Consider the following 18,970-nt stretch of genomic DNA (forward strand, 5'->3'; position numbering starts at 1 on the left):
TAATCACTTGGTTTCATTATTATAAACCTAACATATAAATTCACTCGTATGATAATAAACTCTAAACTAATATTTACAGAGACATAATGAAAGAAAAATGTCTTAAATACTACTTACTATGAACAAATACATTTAAGTAACTGGTAAAACATTATTAACCTTGAGTTAATTTAACTACCTGATAAAACATTATAAAGATTCATTTATGAAGTAAACTAGAACGCAATAACTCATATTATTGATTTTCTAACAACCTACAGAAGTGATTCTCGATCTATGTATCACAGAAGACGATTGGATGTTTCGCAAATTAAGACCTCGTATCGGATAAGGAAAAGAACACAACGAATATACATAAAATTTTATATAGTTTTAAAGTGTATTGTACGGTAGTGATATACCAAAAAATCGACTTCTATTTTCACACTTTATAAAAAAATATTTGCGAAGATGGAATATTTTTTCTTTTGATCTACAAGAAGTAGCTATAACAATTTAATGCGAACTTCATAATTAATACCCATTTATTTAATTGGAAATTTAGTTCATCACGTGTTTGATTAGTACAATTTAATTTTTTGGAATAGCTTGAGTCACATGAAGTTTAATACGCTTCAGGATGGGTCCCGCACCGGAAGAAAAGATTAGAAGATATCTAGTTATTTCAAAAAACACAAAATGTGGACTTCTACATAAGTTAACATTTCCTTCATCGAGATTAATAGAAGTATCAGAAAATTGAGCTTCTGTACAACAGATTACAACTGTCTACGATTTAAGTACTTACACGAATCATTAATGCACAATTCCTCTCCAGACGTATAAGCTTTCCCTTTTGTGCGTAAGTTCGTTTTTATCGGACAATCCTTATTAGGCTTCAGTATCAGGCTGAATATTTGTTTTCCTGTCCACAATGCTACTGGCTGTAACAAACAGTGTAAACTACAGTTAACGGAATGGTTATTATATTTAACTACTCTGAAAGTATAAAACTTGTAAAGGTTCAATCTGACAGCAACTTTGAGCACTCTGGCTTTAGTAACTGTGACGAAATCTAATTTTCCATTATTATTTTTTTTTTAATCTCACCTGTAAACATTTAATATTTTACGATTTGAAAATACTGATACAAAAACTTTTCAAATTACACAAATCAACACATAAAATAAGCCTCTAGTATGCATAACAACCTCTTACGAGTAATAATAATCTGTTTGCAGGATTACTTTAAATCTGACTGGTTGAACCAAATCAGTCACTCCTGAAGGAAGGGAGTAAGTTGGATAAAACATGCAATAAATTCAATAAAAAAAGAAGACAGATTAGGAAAAAAATGCCCAACAATTGTAAACGACACATACCCAGAATTATAACAAGTATAATGCAATATAAGCAAATTATTTTAGATGAAAATATATTAGTAGATAAAATATAAAGATTTTCATACTGAAGCGTACCTTCCAAATTGCTGGTGGAGGTAAATCGATAGGCATTGTTTTCTCTTCTCCAGCTAACATATAAGCTGCCAGTTGACATGCTCTTCCTCTGTCCAGAAATAAATCTTTTTGAGTGAGAAGATAACCTCCAGTAATGAAATCCTGAGTTGCAGCAATAAGAAGCTCTCCATTTCGTGGTGTTACCAAATTAGATTTGTTCTGTAAATTTGAAGAAGTTAAAAGAAGCGATATAATTAGGGACACGAGTTTCTCGCACTAAGAATTTGAAAATTTCGCATTTCGTTTGTCATATTTCGCGTTTTGTCGCATTTTCCAAATAAAGTTTCGCAACTTGTAGCTCTTGTGGAAAATATATTCCCTGACATTTTAAAAATTGTTCCTTCTACTCATAGATCACTACAGAAATAAACCATTAATTATCTAAAAAGAAAATACACTGAATATTTCACTTGACAGTGTAAATTTCACTTATAGAAACGTTGTTTTAATCAAACTGAAGGAAAATCAGTATCCAAAATTACTATGAGTAGGAAAGATTTACTGTCTTTTGAAAACACATAAGCACAAGTTACATTTAAGCATTAAACATAAGCATGTTACATGTGTCCACATTTTCCTCCTCCATTGTTGTACGTTTGTCACTTATCACCGGTCCATGCCATTGGCTAGCTAATTAAAACGGCTCCTCCCCATCCAGCTGCGATGTTGATAGCTAACGAGCAACATGTTCTCTATAGCCATGTCAGAATCACCTGAAATCCACCAGTTCTACCGTTCTGTCAGCGGAAAACTAGCATTTTCTTATTAATGAAATTTTACTTTACTTATTGGCATATTTTTTAAAATTTTGCGTATTGTTAGAAATTTCGCGCAAAACTGCCAATTTCGCATGTTATCGCGCAATGGAAACCAATGAAAATGCACATAGAATATCATAAAACGTGAAGAAATTGAAACCTCACAAAACAAAACGTTTTTTTTATTAAACCTCATAAATTTCATTAAAGTTATCTGTAATGATGTACCAAGATTCATTTAAATTGCTAAGATCCATATTTAAGTTGAATTATTGCTCCAATACACTGAAAATGTTTCTCTAGATTTGCTATTTTTATTTATACAATATTGTTATATTACCAGTTTGTTAATATATATTCCTTATTCCTTACTTTTATGTTGTGATTAATTATATTCTTATATGGTATACGGAGTGCAAAAATGCATGAAAATCGAACTCAGGCTCAGGCTTCTCGTGTCGATACGTTAACCACTGTTACCCAGTCCGCTCACCGAATAGTCATATCAATCTTGAAATCTGTGCTCAGTCGCTTGAAGGACATGGACCCCTGTTGTGGTCGCACAACCCAGTGTAGTGTTGGCAGATTTTTCTAAGAAAAGATTTTTATGGAAAGAAAAAGGACGATATGTGATATTCAGAAACTGAAAATATTTGAGAACAAGATCCTGAGACGAATATTCGGACCCAAGAGAAACGGGAATGGGGAATGGCGGAAACTTCATAACGAGGAACCACATAATTTATACGGTTTATCAAACATTATCATCAAGTCTAGGAGGCTCAGATGGGCAGGCCAGTAGCCAGGATAGAAGAAAGTAGGAACGCTTTCAAAGTTTTGACTGGAAGACCAATCGGAAAACGACCATTAGGAAGACCTAGGCGCAGATGGGAGGACAATATTAAGATGGATTTTGCAGAGATGGGAATACAACGTAGAAACTGGATTCAGTTGGCTAAAGACAGAAGTCAGTGGAGAGCTTTTGTGAACGCGACATTGAACCTCCGGGTTCCATAAGCCATAGAGTTAGTTAGAAATTTCTGGGCATTACCGACATCTATGGTCTTAAGTACTTCACATATGAGGGATAGAATCTGTCGACGAGCACACTATCTGGGAAAAGGGAAAGGAAGGAAGCACCTGGGACCTATGCGAGATACTATCTCGAGATTTGCTTGGTATGAATGGGGAAAACCCAGGAAAATCTCACTCAGGATGGCTGGCCTGAAAAAGCCTTTCCGACTAAGTCTCTCCACCAGGAATCAAACCCGGGAGCGCTCGAATCACAGATAAGAGCGTTACCGACTACCCAACGCGGGGGCCAGCCACAATTTTATTTGGAAGCTGGGGCATTATCATTGAAAAAATTGCAACACACGAAACATAAGAAAGTATATTATAATTCCCAGTAGGAGCTCTAGTGGTTCGCAGCCATATTAAGCTGTAGGCCCTCGTCTCATATAGCCTCGGTGCTGAAAGGGACTATAAATTCAAATTCTATCAATCAAGTATATCACACAAATATTTATTGCCTTTTAATTGTATTTTAATGAAGACTTAGCATCTCTTAACAATCCCATATCTTTTTTATACGTTGAAAAAAAATTCTTGCAGAACATATCGAAATTCCCAACCAAAGTTTTGCTTTCTTTAGATCACAGTATCTCCTATTACTAACATCAGTATATCACAATCAATCGAGACTACGATATGATCGACATGGTGCTGACAAGACAAGGGTTAAGATACTACAACCAAATTATTCTTAAACGTAACATTAGAGTGCTGATTAGATAAAAGATACAAACGAACCTGTTGCATTTTCTCTCTGAATAAGTTACATTGTTGGGTTGGGTTGTTAACGGTATATACGAAATCAGTTCCTCTAATTTATTTTCAAAAATCGCACTAATTTACACAAAAAAGTGTCTTGGACTATAATTTCTTTGATTTACTTTTTTAAAAGAAACGGAAGAAATCGTTTTTGCCAGAAAAACGTAAAATTTACAGAAAAAACCTAAGATCTGCCAACCCTAACCCAGTCTTTACTTCACAGAAATTGTGGAATCAGAATTTGAATTAAGTGATATGACTCTTAACATGCCTGAGCATGTTAGCACACTGTTTTATGTTACATGTTTTACAGTGTTGTATACGCAAGTTTATAAAGTTGGATTCGCAAAACAAATGTAAAATGCATTCAAAAGCCGAACAGGATGGATTTACAATAACTTTTAATATGTTAAGTGGTGTGTCTTAATCAGCAATTACACTAAATCTTCACCAGCACATTTGTCGGCATTTCTGTCGAAAATTTCTCGACTGAGTTTTACTTTTATTATTATTATTATTATTATTATTGAAATCACGCCTCAACAAAAAATCACTATTAAAAAATTGCCACTGAGATAATGTATTATATTTTGTTTAAAAACTTACAAGTATTACTTTAATTGTACTTACTCCCATAAGGACTAACGCTTCCGCCCGCGCTTCTTCAGTTTGAGGAAGATGAAGATTCATTTCATCCCCGTCAAAATCGGCATTGTACGGAGTACATACACATTCATTGAATCTGGAAGGCACAATGCAAATAATAATAATTAATTATTAGCAAGCATATCACTTTTAAAATTCGATGAAGGAAAGTCGTAAAAATCAGAGGCAGCAATACACGACATTTTTATTCTCAAACAATAATACAACACACACAACACTAGTAAAATGAACAATAAAATGAAAACTAATGACAAAGAGAAGCAGATACATCAAACAGCAAACGTACTGATTGCTTTAATAAAGAATATGAGAAGATACTTTCTTCCATCTTCACCTGGACTTGCAAACATTAGAAAACTCTTAAATTTGCATTTTGTGCGAAGTTTATGTATGCGTATGAGTACATCTGACTAAACATAAAATTAAAGAGGATGTAGTTACCTAAAGGTTCTATGTTCCAATACTTTTGCTCTGTGAGACATGATACTAAGTTTATGTAAACTAGGCTGTCTGTTAAATAATACAATATCTCCGTCCATAAGATGTCTCTCAATAATATCACCAGGCTGAAAAAGGAACGGGAAATTAGTTATTTTGGTTTAGGTTGCATTGTAAGTTATGTAAAAAAAACATATATTGCCTGACAATCGCTAGGAACAAACACATATTGGCCCACAACTTTAATTCCCACGACTTGGTCCGCCTGTATTGTCACACATATACCAGTACTGGAGAGTAGTGATCCGTTGAACCCATCAGTAGAAGAAAGCGCTGTTATCCGGAAAAGACTCCGACAGTGAATGAGAAGGTGGTACCCATGACATACATCGAAATAAGGTAGTGTTAGTGCAATACTGACGTGCAAAATGAATAGTCTATTAGAAGGTGTTAAGGATTAATCGAAGTGATTACGATAATGCAGAGCTGTCGGTTCACTTGAGTTACATCGAAGTGTCACAGAGGTTACATGCGTGAAGAGTGTATCAAAGAGTGTCATTCCCCAGCTTCAGAAAACCGCTTCCAAGAACAGCTGTGCGTATGCATGGTAGAGGTCGTGAACAGGATAAATACATAGGCCACTTGGTACAAAGGCGACTTCAATGTTCATGAGTTTGTCGATGCTTCTTCCACGTGTAGCCCCAGAATCATTTCATGACTGAATAACGTTGGACTGATCCCTGGAAGTCACAAGTGTGTTCCATTATTTCCTGACCACCACTATACCAACTTACAGTGAATATCGCATCATGAAGAGAGAACACAGAGCACGATATCATCACATGAATTTGACAGGTATGGGGATCTTGAAGTTTTGGTATAGGCGGACAGAATGAAAAACAGAACAACATCCTTTACATCCTCGACATACGATCCGTTTTATCGAGTTGCTGGAAAGATATGTTAATGTTTTTCGAGATACAGAGGAGCTCTTGGAAGACGAGTTGCACAGAGAAGACCATCAGCCCGGACCCCTCTAGGCTCTTAAAACTATCCTTAAGAAAGAAAGGGACAACATATCCTAGGTTTTCTGAACCTCTCATCCACATCATGTCGAACAGATATGGAGGATGCTATGCTATCGGAGGTGGTCATACGTCTTACTGAGAGACCAGAATTCTCTGCATTCATGGCAATTTGCATTTCATATCCTCTCTCTAAATTGCTTTGCATTTTTTTTTTTATTTATTTATTTTACCACATCCAGTTTCTTTTCATGGCAGGAAACTTCAGTCCTCTTTTGGCAATAAAGCTGAACTAATAGCTGTATTCATATAGTGATCACTTGATGTACACGGTCCACGTTCTCATAAGTTATTATGGGTCAATGCCTATTTATTCCTTAGCAATTGTCAAGCAGTGCATATGTATTAGATGTATTGTGGGGACACATTTGAAATGTAATTTTGTCTTTAGAATAGATCTTACAAACATCCACTACATTTAATCTATCAGTATGGTGGCTGCTGCGCTGGATAAAGAATCTTTACATTATAAAATTAACCTTCAAAAAAAGAACAACATAGTTCAATACAATGCCATTGAAAAAACACGTATGTATACACTGAAAATCCTAGGCATTTATAAAGACCAACTACCACATCAATTTTATAAGTAATTTTCAAAAAATGACCCCCGCTTTTGTTTATGTAGTGACAAGCATGTCTAGGAAAAACTGTTCAGAAAATACTAAGCACTATTAACAAGCGCGGTCAAACTGAACCTAAATGTTGTCTGGTTTAACTAATAATGAGCTTACAAATGATTTAAATATACTCAATTTCAAATTATTTTATAGCCTAGCCAGCGAATAATTGGTCCGAAAAGCTTAGTTCTACACTTGAAATCAACCACACTGGAAATAACCTTGGACATTATAAGTTCATCTATCAATTAAAGTTCAGTTTGATTTTGCTTGTGAACAGCGCAGTGAATGAATATTTTTCTTTATAATAACCCCCACGTAATGCTTGCCTCTATCATCACGACAAAGCCAGTACTTAAGTCTTATAGAGTACTTCTAAACTAGCAAAACAAATATGTATTAATGCCCAGGGTTGGCTGGTTTAAACCAACGAAAGCAACTTTTTTTTATAAGTTTATGAATGTTTCTTTTGAGATTTTTTATAGTTATTATTGTTATGCAACAGCATTCAAAAAAATTCTAAATATTGTTTTATTTTAATCATGTTTACCATTGACAAAATACATTGAAATGCCGTACCTTTTTTGGGGGGGTAGGGGGTCATACAAATCCCACGAGAGGCAATCAAAAGTATCTTTGGTATCTATTTATGTATAAATGGGTCGGAGCCAAAATAGACTCAAATAATTCATATCTTCATTCCTTTTCTTACTGATATGTAAACTAAGTCGTTGTATTTCTTTAACTTGGACTAATAAAAGTCGTAGTGAATTAACTTGGACTAAATTAGTTCTTCTGTACACTGCAGTATTTTGAAATTGTCCATATGTAATTCTGTATAATGGTTTCACTTGTGCAACTGTTTTTTTTTTTATTTTTTTTATATTATTATTATTATTATTATTATTATTTTTTTTTTTTTTTTTTTTTTTTTGTCCTTCTGAAATGACTCTTGACAATTATATTGACTCTTGACAAGTATGTAAAGATCAGTACAACTTATTTTTATCAGGAGTTCTTCGTGTGTGAGTCGGCAGAAGTATAGCATTTGTAGCCAATTAGTACCGGTTTCGAGTTCAAATAGAGGACAATTTCTCTCGGATGTAAGCCGAGAAGCGGTTTGGATTTCGCTTTAAGCTTATGTGACCCCTTTCAGCATAACCTGATTGTTGCATAATACCACTAAAGCGAAACAAACTTATTTCTGTTCTTATGTGATATAAATACATAGAGTAAATTATTTAAACCAAACAAAAACCTGGTTTAAGCCAAAAACTCGGGTTTAAACCAAAAAACCGGGTTTTTTGGTTCTTTTAATAAAACCATGGTTTTTGCCAACCCTGTTAATGCCGGGAAATTAATGAAATGCTTTTATTTAACATGTACAACAAAGCAAAATGACTCGTTTCTGAATTTAAGAAAGACGTGAGAAAAATCTCTTTGTTCATGAATCATTTATTTGATTTAAAGGATAACTTCTAATTTAACTTAAAAATGTTTATGAAATAGGAAGTAATTTCATATTCTGTAATTTCATCACGAAATATTTTCTTTTCGTCATATCGCCTTTTTTTTGCTTAATAAAACTGCTCTATTTATATTATGAGAAAAATAAAAACAACAAAAACAAATATTTCTTATACCACATCCTCGGAATGCAAATTCAATAATAATAATAATAATAATAATAATAATAATAATAATAATAATAATAATAAAAAGAAGTATGAGACTAGGGGAAATCCGTTCTCGTTCTCCCATTCTCTCAGATAATATGGAGTTCGATTGTCGTAGGTGTTTATTAAGACAGAAACTCCAAGAACAGTAAGAGTTGTAGTACAAGTCCACGTAGTCTAGAATTATTGAGCACTGACCAATTATCAAAAGGTACTTTTCTTTTTAAGTGTTATTATCATTATCATTTTAACGAGGCAGTTTAGAGAGCGATCAGGGTAGAGGTTAACGCATGGGCATGGAAGGCAGACTTGGACTCAATTCTCGTTTCAATCTTGCAATTTTTCACTCTGAAAAATCTAGTTTTCTTATGCAAAGTAAACTACAATAGATACTTCAAGCATTTGAAAACTGTGATTACGTATCACAATTAAATATGAATCATTCTTAAATTTGGCCTATCAACATTTACAGTTTTTAAATTTCTGCCATTATTCTTGCGCTCACCTCAACCGTAATTCTAGACAAAGTTCGGGTGAGTTTATATATATATATACAGGCTTTTGTGCCATTTTATCGAGAACAAAAATATTTTTACTTTCAAGACAAAAACTTTATGAATTCAAAAGAAAGAAATTAACTTCTCCAAATATCACAATATTTTTTTTTTTCTGATGATGCCTTCACTTTATTTCAAGCTTAACTAGATTGTATATTTTATACCTTTTAAGTATATTTTTCCATGACCAAAAATTAATCAGAATAAACTACGAAAACTGTAAGTTAACGTGAGGCTGAAAAAAGTTTCGAAACATATTGACTTCTATTTAAAAAATTAAAAAATATTTACCTTTAACTCCTGGGCAATTTTCTGCCTATTTCCATATCTGAGATATTTCTTGAATTCAGTACCTCTCTGTTCCACAAAATTTGCACCGGGGTGAACATCTGGTCCATTCATTACCAGTTTTCTCATAAGATTTATGTTCGCTTTGTTCACCCGCTCAGGGTACGTAAGAATCTTCGCTACATGTATAGGAACTCCAACCTGTAAATAAAACAATATTTTAGTGCTTATTATTTTAATACCCACTAGTGCCAACAAGTGTTCCTCACATAAAAGCTCGTATCTGTGAAAATAATAACGATAAAGAAATGAACTCCAATATATTTAACCAAAATACAGCAATATGGGGAACACTAACATTATTCAAAATCTTCCATACTCTTAACACAAAGTAGCAAGCGGTCAGGCGTCCATGGTATTGCGAACAATTTGAAGAAGGAATCGATTAAAAGCTTAGACAAGGAATCGTTTTAGAGAGTGCACATTGAGATGAACTCAGAACAGGTAATTCTTTCCAGCTCCTGCTGTAAGTGATACGCCAGCGGATTAAGGTCTGGAGCCCCAACCGATCCGCACAACTGATGAACTCGGGGACACTGTTTGCGAGCCACTTTTGAGTTTATTTTACCCTCGTGCATGGAAGTAGAATTCTGTTAAGAGACCTCAATGTCTATTCTTAAACAGAATATTGTTTAGAGATTTCACTACACCGGGTAATACACATTGCTCATACACTTTTGCCAATGCCTTCATCCCTTGTTCACACAAATGGTGACCTGTAACCCCACGAAAACTTAAACCACAACACCATCACCGAAACCTTATGATAGCCTCTCTGAATTCTGGGATAAACTTTAGAAGCTTCTTTAGAATTTCGTGCACAAATCTTTTCATTTGATGGTTGTAAGATTCCTGTATCAAGAATACCTTTTCGTCTGACGAAATCTGACGACGTCCCCGTCGGTATGCAATGTACCGGATCAACAGAACCTTTGATTTGTTTCTCTTGCGAGCCTCGAAGCTGTCCTGTTCTACTATTATGCATTCAAAGATCATCGCGAACAAAACGTGACATTGCTGCAGGTTATAATTTCATCTGTTACTTTTTTTTTTTTCCTTACAGTATTTCAGGAGATTCTGCCCTTGACGGCTTGTATGACCCGTAGAATTATTTTATTTCTCTTCACAAACTAATCAATAAACACTACTTACTAACTGTTTTGAGTTTGTACAAGAAACTACATGCCACATACTTTAGAGCAGAAAATATTAAAAGATATTTAATAAAGCTACATAAAGCGTTTTACATTCTTTCGTTGTAATCATATATTTATTCGCAAAACAAGAATTAGATCTATTTAGAACTATTTAAAGAAATAAACTACACATACCTGATCAATTCTTAAATTCGGATCAGGTGAGATAACAGTTCTGCTTGAGAAGTCAACTCTTTTTCCTGACAGATTGCCTCTGAAACGACCTTGCTTTCCTTTTAATCTTTGTACAAAACCACGTGTTGCTTTCTTTGGCTGAAAAATAGTAATACAGAAATATGAATTAATAATTACTACATTCACATTAACAAAATAAACACTTTTCTAAAATTTATGTAACAACCGAAAGAATAAAGTGTTATGAACATGAATACGTACGGAACACACTACAAACAGTACAATTTATATACAGTACTACCAGATTGTGGAACTTTATTTATTTCGTTCTTTCTTATGAATCTTTTTACAGGGTTTTAGGTTAAATTAACACTGGGCTTTACTATAACATTACAGTACTTTAAAAATGTGAAAAATAGGAGATTTGATGTATATTTCCTTATAAATGATACGGGGTGCATCTTAAATTAATAAAATAATAAAGCTTATCTATGCATATTTCGAATCGCTCCGGAGTCACGTTAGTTTATTAATATGAAGTATTCTATTTTCTATTTTCACCTAAGTACGGAAGGATTATGTCATTATATATATATATATATATGTCGAAATTAAAATCAGTAGTTACTCTTAATCTAAATACTTGATCTTAAAAACAAACGAATGAGCAATGCAAATTAAACAATAATGATATCAGAGGAAATAAAACTACTCGAGATTTTGCTTTTCCAACAATGAACAGACGGGCTCCTTAAGCCTCACAATCAGATGTATTTTCGTTTATACGTGACGTATTTCTTTCATTGCTATATGTCATATAGACACATTTCTTTCTTATTGAGGGCAACGATATAATTTCTCAACTTTTCTATATATTTACTATGGCATGTAAATTTTCTTACATGGTAAATCTAGCATCTCTACATTATCATAGGTATTCTGCCACACTTGCCGCAACTGAGAAGCTTCCATGCTCTGCAATCTTCCGCTAACCTCTTCGTCTTCAGGCACGATTGTTGTTTTGATATCATTCATGAAACAGCCTCCTTTGACCTCTTCCTCTCTTTCCTTCCACCATACTCTCTAGGTCGTCCCTAATGATTCAGTTCCTTCTTAGCCAATGTCTCAAGTAGTTTCTTCTTCTCTTTTCAATTACATCTAAAACTCTTCTTTTTCTTACCACCATTTCTAACACCCTCTCATTTGCTTTCCATTCTATCTAGCTAATTTCCTCCAAATACACATTTCTTCTCTCCAAATCTATATTTCGAAAGCTTCCATTTTCCATCACTTTTGCGTAATGTCCATGATTCTGCCCCATTCAGTACAATACTCCACACGAAGCATTTTATGAGTTTTTTTCTAAATTCTTTATTCAAGGACCACAAATGACTTCTCTTCCTCCTAAGCAGGTATCGAAAATTAGTCACCTGTTCTATTTTCTTCCTTCCTACTTCTGTATTTGACACTGACCGTTTCGTTCAAATCATCATGGCTTTGTCTTTCTTATATTTATTTTCATTCCATATTCTCCATAGCATTTCCTCAAATTTTCTAACATCTTACTGATTTTCTTATCAGACTCCGCAATAAGTGGCATATCATCTGCAAACCGTACACACATAATCATTCTACCTCCTACTAAAATACCATCATCACTGTGTTGGCTTTTTTCCACTATATTTTCTAGATAGATGTTAAATAACATCGGCGAGAGACACCTCTGTCCAACTCCCTTGCGAATTGCACTCACTTCTGTTATTTCTTCCCCTATTCTAAGAGACATCTCTGTCCAACTCTCTTGCGAATTGCATTCTCTTCTGTTATTTCTTCCCCTATTCTAACACTTACTTGTTAGTTCATATTTAAGTTTATGATTCTTCCATCTTTCCTTCTAACCCAACCTTCTTTAGAACTTCCTATAACAATTTCCAGTTCACGCGGACAAAAGCTTTTTCTAGGTCAATAAATAAAACATTCATCTCTTTCTCTTTTTCTATAAGCCTTTCATCCATTACTTTTCCTGAGCCCAAACTGTTTCTCCTCAACTTATTCAACTGTTCTTCCATACAACCTTCTATTCAATATTCGAAGCATAATTTTTAATGCATGCGATATCAAACTAATAGCTCTGTAGTTCTCACATTCTCTCTGTATTCGGTTTCTTAGCCACAAGTATCATGATTGTTTTCTGGAAATCTTGTAGAAACTTTCCTGTTACATATATTTCATTGCAGAGTCTGGACAATTCTTTCTTGCCTTTGTTTCCCATATTCTTAACTAATTCGATTGGTATATTACGGCTACCTCCCTTCTTAATCTCGGATATAGTTTCCGGTCCAGTCGTGCATTTGTTCACTCTTTGTGTACCCTTTGTCATACTCCTGTATTTCATTCTCTATTTCCACACCTAAAGCACGCGGTTTATTCCTGCTCTCATAAAAATTCTTAATATATTCTTTCCATCAATATATTCTTATGAATCTCAAAATTCCCAATATATTCTTATGAAGACTTCACTCCTCCCACTGACTTATCTTCCCATTCTTATTTTTTACTGTCATCATATTGCCCTTTGTTTCCTCCCAGTTCCATACTTCATCTTTTGTACATTTTCTCATATTTCCCAACTCTTTCTAATTCTTTTGTGTCCTTTTTTAAACCCTTTCTATGCTCTGTCTGTTTCCCTTCGTAACTCGTTGTTTAACTTCCTGTACATCTTTCTGCTGTCTTCTGTATTATCCTGTTTTCACGTCCTCTTTTCCCGTATTTTCTGCAACATTTGTTTGTAACTCATCGGCTTTCTTATCAGTTTTGTGTTTGCAATAACCTATTACTTCTTCTGCAGGCTGGTGTAAGCGAAGTTTAATATGCTCCCACCGTCTATTACTACCCACACCTATCCTTTCCTCATTTGGGCACTTTTCTTCGAAGTTTTCTACGAAAAGATTTCTTACTTCCACGTTTATCATTTTAGTACTTAATTTCTTATTGCATATTTTTCTTCAAATTACATTTTTGAGTTGTATATCCACTTCAGCCAGTACAAGATTATGATAAGAGAAAATGTCGGTCCCAGGAAGAATCTTTGCGTTCTTCAAGCTATTCCAATACCTGTCCTGAATCATAACATAATCTATTTGGTATCTTCGGCCGTCTATTGAGAATTACCATGTATATCTTCTTCTCTTGTGCTAATTGAACCAAGTATTCCCAATTACTAGTGAATTCTGTATACAGAAATTGACCAGCCTATATCCCATTTCATTTCTTTTGCCTAAACCATAATTGTCTACGACACTACCTTCCTGTCCTTCTCCTACCATTGCACTGAAATTTCCCATTACAATTACACATGCACCCATTCTTTTCCTGTCTACAATTTCTTCTATTTTCCCATTATTTTCCTCTACATCTTCTGTTGTATGCGAATTGGTTGGTGTATATGTCTGTACCATCACTAGCTCTTTCTTTTATCATTTAAGTCTTAACATCATAATTCTGTCATCGACAAATTCTACTTTCACTACTTTCTGTTTTAAGCGCTTACCAAGAATTATTCCCACACCATTATGACCACACTTTTCATTATCTAAGTAAAACACTCTATATCCTTTGCTTCTCAACTCCTCATTACCTTCTGTCTAACTTCACGAACTTCTAACAAGTCTACATTATTCTGTTTGATTTCTTCTTTAAGATTTTCTGATTCCCTTCCTGTACCACAGTACTCACGTTATATGTCCCTATCTTAAACCTTTTCGTTCCTTCCTCAAGCCCAAACTGTTACTCTCTTGTCCAAGTCTTTCCCCCGGGTTCGATTCCGGCGGGAGCTCCTGTGGTTCGGATTCCATGTTAATCAGTAGGTCCCGTCTCATATAGCACCACTGCTCAAAGGGACGTTAAACTGAAAATGAACTCAACTCAACTCCAAGTTTTTCACCCTTCCAAAGATTTGAATGGAGGAATATTTTACCTCCGGAACGATATTTTTGAGTTACTAAAGGTTCTTGTACATATGCTTGCTTCCTTCTTCAGCGAACTTGGAAAAAAAAAAAAAAAAAAAAAAAAAAAAAAAAAAAAAAAGAATGGTGGTTTCCCGTTGCCTTCCACTCTGCAGTATCTTAGCTGTTAAAGTCACTCTGACAATGCTTGGGACTACTGTTCAAGTTGATATACCAATTTATATGATTTTCGGCAAGTTGACTACTGAAGAACTGCTGCATTTTCCCAATACACTCTTCGCCTGGCTACTCCATTTAAACCAATTCGGTATGGATACCCTTCTGGCAGTCCACAGCTCTAGATTTCACTGTAGCACACAATCCTTCCCACCCGATAACTTGAACAACAACTAAACCCGATCAACTTCAGAGTTTGAAAGCACATCCATACCTGCATATTTAAAGGAATTCCTGATGTTTCACTATTTATATACAAAGCACATTGCAACTGAAGGAAGTCCCAGTCTTCGTTAATCATTTGCACTTTTGCACCTGATTGCCTATGTTTCACAATGACGTCATTTAAAAATACAATTTCTGTGAGTTTCATTGTTAAGTCATCCTCGTTCCTGTAAATAAATAAGACATATATATATATATATATACAATCAATCAACCTTACTTCGTTCAGAAAAGCTGAAGTAGCTTAATATAATATTAATATATAATATGTCTATTAATCAATAGTAAAATCTATGCATTTCCGTAGTTTCTACAATTTTAAACTCTGGAATATGCAATTGCGCATTTCATGTGTTTGAAGAGAATTGTGGATATCACAAGGTCATAGTAACCAGCATATACTAAGATGGAGTTTGATTTGTCAACAGATAGTGAACACGACAACATTATCTACTTGCTTCTTCTCATCTTGTAAGTCAATCCAAGTCATCAAGTTCTTTTACAACTCTCTCTCTCTTTTGATCGCTCTGATCTCACAATTTAAAATCTTTTATTTAAACTTCACGTGCTGGTAAGTTTGGCTTGTAACGTTATTAAAATTCACTTCCCTAGCGGTATTCCATCTCTCCCTTTAATCCAAGTTCTAGTTAAGAAGTACGCTCTTCCTGAAAGTGAAAAACCGTAGAGAATCAGTCTATATAAAACACAAAAAGCTTTACTGCTGTTACTCATTTATTCTATTCGTGATTTGCTCAAACTTATTCGTGTCTTTCTCAGAAAATCATTCTAACATTCAGTTTTACATAGTGGTAACCTAATTTATTTAAACCTACATTATTTTGTATTTTGTATTAATTGGCCACTAACTTGTAGTCTTTTCGAAGCAGCTAATTAACATACCCTCATATTTTCTCCCAGTAATTTTCAGAAACCATACACCATCTTTCGTCCACATTTCCAGTATCATTTTTTTCGGGGAAGAAAGAAACGAAATCTTCAATTTAACATTCCATGGTAAGTTTTTTAGACTGAAAGAGACAGACGACTAACGAAAGTCAGTGATTATGAAAGAATTTATGGGGAAAGGGGGAAAATACCGAGAAAAATCCACGAACATAGTGTCTACCACAAATGATCTTGGATGAATTAAGAATCCTTGCACTAGAAAAGAGCGCTTTACCACTGGGCAACCGTGATCAGCTTTTTCGAGTCATTTAAGTGATGCAATCCTGCAAAAGGTTCAGCCAGCGCTAATGTCTCCTTCTTCCCTTCAATCCTTGTCGAACTTTTTAGTTTAGAATTGGAATAAGAAATGACTACAGAAGAATCATTTGTCAAGAAACTACATCACAGTGATCAGTCTAGCGGAAAATGTATAATACAGAGCGAAGTAGCTCAAATGTTAGAGCATTGGCTTCGCATTCGGAAGGTCGTGGGTTCGATTCCCGCTGCCGATCATCCTGATTGGGGTTTTTCATGGTTTTCCTCAGTCCTACCAGGCAAATGCCGGGATGGTACCTAGTGAACAGGTTCTGGTCGATACCTTCCAAAATCCTTTCCATTGTTGTTGATGTTGTTGTTAGATATCCAGTATAAAACGTCCTCTGAGCTGTATCTAGTGATTGTTAAATAAACAAATAAATAAATAAATAAAAATAAAGTTACATCGATAATAATATATCATACCGGCGAAAGAATAGCAAAAATCAAAACTCAACTTTCCAGAAGTATGTATGAAAAAATTAACACAGAGAGACAAGTAAAAGCAAAGAAATATAGTATAGATTTTCATCCTTTGCTTCTATTTCCCTGTTTTCCTAACCTAATATGCTCAAGGATTACCGATCACTGCCCACTATCACCTAATAGCGACATTTAGGAACTAAGTACAGCAGTGTCGCTGCACTATTCTTTCCATTCAGTTTATTGTTCTTTTCTTATCAAGATATCCATTAAAGAGGTACTTACCCGAAAAATATTCCAAATTTTTTAAAGGAGAAATTAAAAAAAAAAAAATCGAATACAGCACGTGTTCCATGTATCAAATGTAAGGAATAGAATTCAAGCCATCCTTATACAGGGTATGAAGGTTTCTAGTGAAAAGTAGTAAATTAAAGGCACAAATTAAGATCTTGTTGGATTATTACAGAAGACACTTTAAGGCAAAGTTTCAGTTTCCTCAACTTTCGTGTGGAAACCACTGGAGTAAGGGCACGGTTCTCATATTGCCACTTTTTTTTTTTCTGACGAATTACATTTATTAAAAGAATGAAATGAAACCTAAGTAAAACAAATGAGACTTAAAACAATGCTATTTTAATTACTGTTAGTCACCTACATAAAAAACCTGTTAGTGCTCATAAAGGAGTACATAGGTACAAGGGAAATTTCATGCAGACTACTGGAAGCTAAAGCTGCACGATATTCAGAAGAACATAATCAACGGGATTTGGTTTCACAGACAACTTTAGTTTTCTAAAAAAATCTGTGCTGAGGAGGATAATAATTCTCAATGCTTTTGAGATAAGTACTTAATCCGTGATGTTTTATTGTCTTTTCTTCTACTTTTAATAACCGTTATTTAAAAAAAAAATCCATGGGAGAATCGACAGTGAAGAAACGCACCGAATAATAAGAAATAAAATTAAGAAGATTGTATAAATAATTAATAACAAATACGGTATCCTGTAAGTTTTACTTCAATGACAAATGTTGAGTGTGCAGTTTTACTGTTTATGAAAAATACAAAGCAATGAACAACAAAAACAAATAAATAGGTATAACAAAGGAATATCCATAATAATATTTTAATCGTAATATACACTTACGCAGCTTACAATGACATAATGACAACTATACAAACATGATTTTTTTTAAAATATATATATATATATATAAGCTATTTTTATTTACTACATTTTATAACTTACGTGCCAGACTTGAGATCTGATACAACTGAGGGTCGTATACACAAAGGAGGCACTGGAAGACGTGTTAACATTAAATCCTGAGGTTTCCCACTCTCTAAATTCATAAGTAACAACGGAATATCATCTTCAGGAATGCGCTCTAGAAGATGAAGAACTTCCAGCGGATTCAATACATGACATAACGCATTGTTCAGCATCGATTCAATTTCTCGGTTATACTCAATTGCATCATCGAAAGAAGCTGTAAAATAACAGTATCACAAATCATAAATAATAAGAATATATTGTAAAACAGAAAAAAAGAAAAAGTAAGGGTGTATATAGACTATTATTTTAACTTTTAATGGAATAATTAATGTTCTCTTAGTTATACTACAGTTAATAAATAATAGTAATAATGTGCGCACAAGATTTCACTTGATCCGACAATTTGGCGATATCGCAAAACTTCATAGAGAAATAGATAAGACAAATATAGTAAATAAAAATTCATGTTTCGTTCTTTACTTTAAGCTAGCCAGCTTAATGTCAAGGTCCATGTCAAGCTGAAACCACGTATTAACTAAGTAGGCGAAATGTTGTCAATAATTTTCCTCGTTAATTTTTACAAATCAACAGCATGCAGACGGGAACACATTTAGTTGTGTGTTAGGCTTCGCGAAGGGAATATTTTAATAAGCTATTTATTAGCTTTGTTTCAGCAAAGTTGCATTGTCCAAACGTGTCTGCTTCTGTTCAGCAGTCAAGAAGCGGGGGCCCCACCGAGCAGAAATTTTGTCTTCTGTAAATCACTTGTCAGAATTCTATACTAACGCAGATGGTATCC

The 18,970-nt window shown here is 34.2% G+C and overlaps 1 protein-coding gene across 1 annotated transcript in view; it reads right to left on the reverse strand.

Moving 5' to 3' along the window:
* Positions 1–18,970, reverse strand: part of Polr3A (RNA polymerase III subunit A) — an 80,864-nt gene that overhangs the window by 46,607 nt on the left and 15,287 nt on the right. Inside the window, exons 5-12 of the mRNA XM_081770964.1 lie at positions 18,145–18,385; positions 15,204–15,381; positions 10,809–10,946; positions 9,421–9,618; positions 5,195–5,319; positions 4,718–4,829; positions 1,458–1,655; positions 788–923 (exon numbers count right to left, since the gene is read on the reverse strand). Coding sequence (XP_081627090.1) covers positions 788–923; positions 1,458–1,655; positions 4,718–4,829; positions 5,195–5,319; positions 9,421–9,618; positions 10,809–10,946; positions 15,204–15,381; positions 18,145–18,385 — 1,326 coding nt within the window. The remainder of the gene's footprint in view (positions 1–787; positions 924–1,457; positions 1,656–4,717; positions 4,830–5,194; positions 5,320–9,420; positions 9,619–10,808; positions 10,947–15,203; positions 15,382–18,144; positions 18,386–18,970) is intronic.

Source organism: Thermobia domestica, chromosome 1 (assembly GCF_964235325.1).
Source record: "Thermobia domestica chromosome 1, izTheDome1.hap1.1, whole genome shotgun sequence".
NCBI lineage: Eukaryota > Metazoa > Arthropoda > Insecta > Zygentoma > Lepismatidae > Thermobia > Thermobia domestica.